Below are 4,018 nucleotides of genomic sequence, written 5' to 3'. Positions count from 1 at the left end.
ATTATGTGCCTTGGTTGAACTAGGCAAACGGTGAGCCCTTTTGACCTGGCAATTTATGTTTTTCAATTTGGGAAATTTTTCTTGAATTATCACATTGATGATTTCCTTCCCTCCTTTTCTGAAATGCTTGTTATTCAGATGTTAAACCTTTTGGACTATTCCCCCTACATTCCTCATCTTTTCTTTCCTGTTTTTCATTGTTTTGTCTTTCAGATCTATTTTCTGTGAGATATTCTAGCCATTTTTCTCAAACCATCTATTGAATTTTTCATTTCTGCTATTGTGTGTGTGTGTGTATGTGTGTGTGTTTATTTTAAAGCTTATTTTTTGTTTCTTGTCTCAAAATAGCATCTTATTCTTGTTTCATGGGTATAATGTCACCTCTTATTCTTTTTTTTTTTTTTTTTTTTTTTTTTTTGCATCAAAAAGCTTTATTTCCATTTGGTCCAAGGCTTTTTAGGGTAGTTAAGAAAGCTGCCTATTGGCTGGAGGGAGAGGCTTAGGCAGAAGCCCTATTACTTTGCAAGGGGCCCTTCAGAAGTCGCTGGCCTCATAAGGCTCTTAGTCGTGCTTGAGAGTGAGCCTTTCGAAGAGATACTCGCCCAGCCCAGCCTCTGGGCCTCCCAGCCTGTGGAGGTTCGTCAGGTGGTCACCCATCTTCTTGATGAGCTTCACTTCCTCATCTAGGAAGTGAGTCTCCAGGAAGTCACAGAGATGGGGGTCCATGCAGGCAGAATCCAGGGCATGAAGATCCAAAAGGGCCTGGTTCAGCTTTTTCTCCAGGGCCATGGCGGCTTTCATGGCATCTGGGGTTTTACCCCACTCATCTTCAGCTGGCTTCTTGATGTCCTGGAAGAGAGCGCGGCTGCCACGCTGGTTTTGCATCTTCAGGAGACGCTCGTAGCCCTCGCGCTTCTCCTCGGTCAATTCGCGGAAGAAGTGGCTCACGCCTTCCAGAGCCGCATCATCGCGGTCGAAATAGAAGCCCAGAAAGAGGTAGGTGTAGGAGGCCTGCAGGTACAAATTGACCAGGCTGTTGACGGCTGCCTGCACGTCGGTGGAATAATTCTGATGAATCTGGGAGCTCATGGTTGGTCGCCAAGAAGGAGCTAACGACAAAAACGGTGCTGGCAGGTCCCAGAAGCAGGAGATAGCCGAGAAGATGGTCCCGGAGGTTGCAAGTGGAGAGGAAATCGGAGGGCGGTCGGAGGCTGGAAGACCGTCCCCGGATCTGTTCCGTCCAAACACTGTTGAAGCAAGAGACAGACCCACTGGACCGCCGAACTGCCTATCACCTCTTATTCTTAAAAATAAGTCTTGGTTTCCTCCAACTTGCCTTTTTCTGTTTATTTTAATTATTAGTTTGCTTGCTTGTTTTGACTTGTTTTTATTGTTATTTATTTTCTATCTTCCATGTTAGCAGCTTTCCTCAGATATTTGGTAATCTGGTAATCTACAGTAGATGTTATTGGTGTTCTGCCCATACCTTCAGCTGCTATAAATCTCGGTCATAAATAGACCAGAGCTGCCACTTTATCTAAAGAATTGTCCTCAAGTAGGAACTACCTTGCCTGGGAATTCATGGCTTCCTCCCTGGCAGCCCACAGCCAGTGATTGATCAATATATGGATACAAAAGCTGGCCCTCTTGCTTCAAGGTGAGATCAACCCTGTGGTGCAATTCATGCTCCAGGGCTCCCTGTGGGTCAGACTGAGGCTAGACTCCAGCCAAGACCACATCCTTGCTCAGTTCCTTTCCATGCTCTTTCTGGAGGTGGAAAAAAGAGCTTCTTCTGAGGGCCCGCCCGCAATAAATCGCATGCATCTGAATCTGCATCACAGCTTCTGTTTCTAGGGAACCTAAGACATAATCTTTAGCTCTCTGCTCTTGATTAAGAGTAAAGGACTATGAAAAACCCTGAGTGCAGGAACTGGGCTTGTCAACTGTGATTCACTGTAGGGAGACATGGATGGTCGTTTACTGGAAATCTGAATGCCAGTATCCTTCATTCTTTCCCTTTTGGCTGGTCAGAGTGCTCAGAGAAGAGAGGTGGAGAGTAGCTGCCAGTGATTTGGGAAGTGATCAGAGAAGAAAGCTGAGGTTCTCTGCATGCAGTGAGGAAATAGTCACTTAACGCCCCTGTTCTCCACATGCCACCTTTGTCCTCAGCCATGCCTGGTGCCCCAGCCCAGAGATCCTCCTTTTTACTCTCTCCGGAGATGAAATCTCCAGCCCTCTGCCTGATGAGAGAGAGAAACCTGCTGCTCGGAGAGTAGAAGAGGGGAACTAAGATTTTAACTGCTTCCCAATCACCTTTCACCCAGTTATCCTGATTCTTTGGCTTGCCCAGTACCAGAGATATCTAGGACTGCCAATTCCCATTTTTTTTTCTGTTTTTCTTTCTTTCCCCACCCCCCCCCCCCCCCCCGCCCGCCCCTTGGATTTTGTCATGAAAATAGGGCTACTCTTAACTTTCCCTGGGTTTCAGCTTTCTTGGGGCTGATGAGTCGATTACCACTCACCCATCTGTTTTCTATCTTTCAACTTATTTTTTCCCCCACTATTGTCTACTCTGTTCTCTCTGTCCTCATGAGTTTGTGTCTTTAAAAAAAATCCCTTTATAATAGTTTTAGTGAGTTTTGGGAGGAGCAAAAGTAGATGGGTGGATTCAATGCACCATCTTAACCTGGAAAAAAACTCCAATGGTATTAGGGAGATGTCTCCTCCCTGCATTCCCCTCCTTGTGAGCCCCTTTGGATGACAGACAGGCAAGTGAGAAACTCTAAGTAACGGAACCAAAGGCCTGGGATGGAAGCTGTGTCTCCCCATGGACAATGCTGTTCCACTACAGAATCCAAGCTTCTTCCCTCAGTCATGGCCTGAGTCAGCCTTTGAGGGAATAAAGGGCTGGAGTCCAGATTATGATGGCGTAGGTTGCAAGGGTAGGAAGCCAAGAAAAACCAAGGAAGCCTGCCTGGAGGAAGCACTGCAGCAGCAGGAAAAGCAGAAGATACAGAGTCTCTTTATCTGCGTGGTGTCCTTATCTCCCAAATGAGAGAATTCATCTCTTCCAACTCTGCATCTATGACTCTGTGGAGATAAAAGTCACTCCAGAAAGCCTGTCTGCTTTCTTGCCCTGTTTCTCTTTCCTGTCTGTTGCTTTGGGATGAGGTGATAATGATTGAGAACTATTTGGGTAGATTGGATAGGTTGAAATGGAGGAAAAAGAAAACCAGCATAGTTCCTTTTTCCTAGAATGAGTTATGGGCAAAGATATATCATTCCACTTTATTCCTTTCTCTTTAAAGCTCAGCCTAACAGAACCTAGCAGAGAGAAAAGGCAGTGATATAATTGGCTGGGGGAAATTGGAGGGGCAGAAGCTGTGATGATGGTGGTAGCCAAATGGTGGTCACAGCTGTGGGGGTTGTGTAATCAATAACTGGAGGAGCTTAGCAGAGCGGCTTGCTTTGTTCCATAGATGTAACTTGAAAGTACCCTCTGGGAGGCTGAGCTGGGCAGATCACTCAAGGCCAGGATTTTGAGACCAGCCTGGCCAACATGGCAAAACCCTGTCTCTACAAAGAATACAAAATTTAGCTGGGCATGGTGGCACACGCCTGTAATCCCAACTACTCAGGAGGCTGAGGCACAAGAATCACTTGAACAACCAGGAGGCAGAGGTTGCAATGAGTCTAGATGGCACCACGGCACTCCAGCCTGGGTGACAAGAGTGAGACTCTGTCTCAAAAACAGAAAAGAAAAGAAAAGAGGGCCAGGCGCGGTGGCTCATGCCTGTAATCCCAGCACTTTGGGAGGCCAAGGCAGGTGGATCACGTGAGGTCGGGAGTTCAAGACCAGCCTGACCAACATGGAGAAACCCTGTCTCTACTAAAAAAATACAAAATTAGCCAGGCATGGTGGCGCATGCCTGTAATCCCAGCTACCTGAGAGGCTGAGGCAGGAGAATCTCTTGAACCTGGGAGGTGGAGGTTGCAGTGAGCTGAGATCGTGCCACTG

At 46.8% G+C, this 4,018-nt stretch overlaps 1 protein-coding gene across 1 annotated transcript; it reads right to left on the bottom strand.

Moving 5' to 3' along the window:
- Window positions 1-406: 406 nt before the first annotated feature.
- LOC129138228 (ferritin light chain-like) lies at window positions 407-1,210 on the bottom strand. The gene has a single exon (XM_063803278.1). It carries the CDS (start codon window positions 1,087-1,089, stop codon window positions 562-564), a length of 528 nt encoding a protein of 175 aa, XP_063659348.1. The 5' UTR covers window positions 1,090-1,210; the 3' UTR covers window positions 407-561.
- Between the last annotated feature and the right edge of the window lie 2,808 nt (window positions 1,211-4,018).

This window comes from Pan troglodytes, chromosome 21 (genome assembly GCF_028858775.2).
Source record: "Pan troglodytes isolate AG18354 chromosome 21, NHGRI_mPanTro3-v2.0_pri, whole genome shotgun sequence".
Taxonomy (NCBI): Eukaryota; Metazoa; Chordata; class Mammalia; order Primates; family Hominidae; genus Pan; species Pan troglodytes.
Note: the sequence above shows the minus strand (reverse complement) of the source record. Positions and strands in the feature narration are given on the sequence as shown.

Excerpts from the sequence above, each read along its gene's own strand:
- LOC129138228 (XM_063803278.1), bottom strand. The coding sequence starts at position 1,089 with ATGAGCTCCCAGATTCATCAGAATTATTCCACCGACGTGCAGGCAGCC.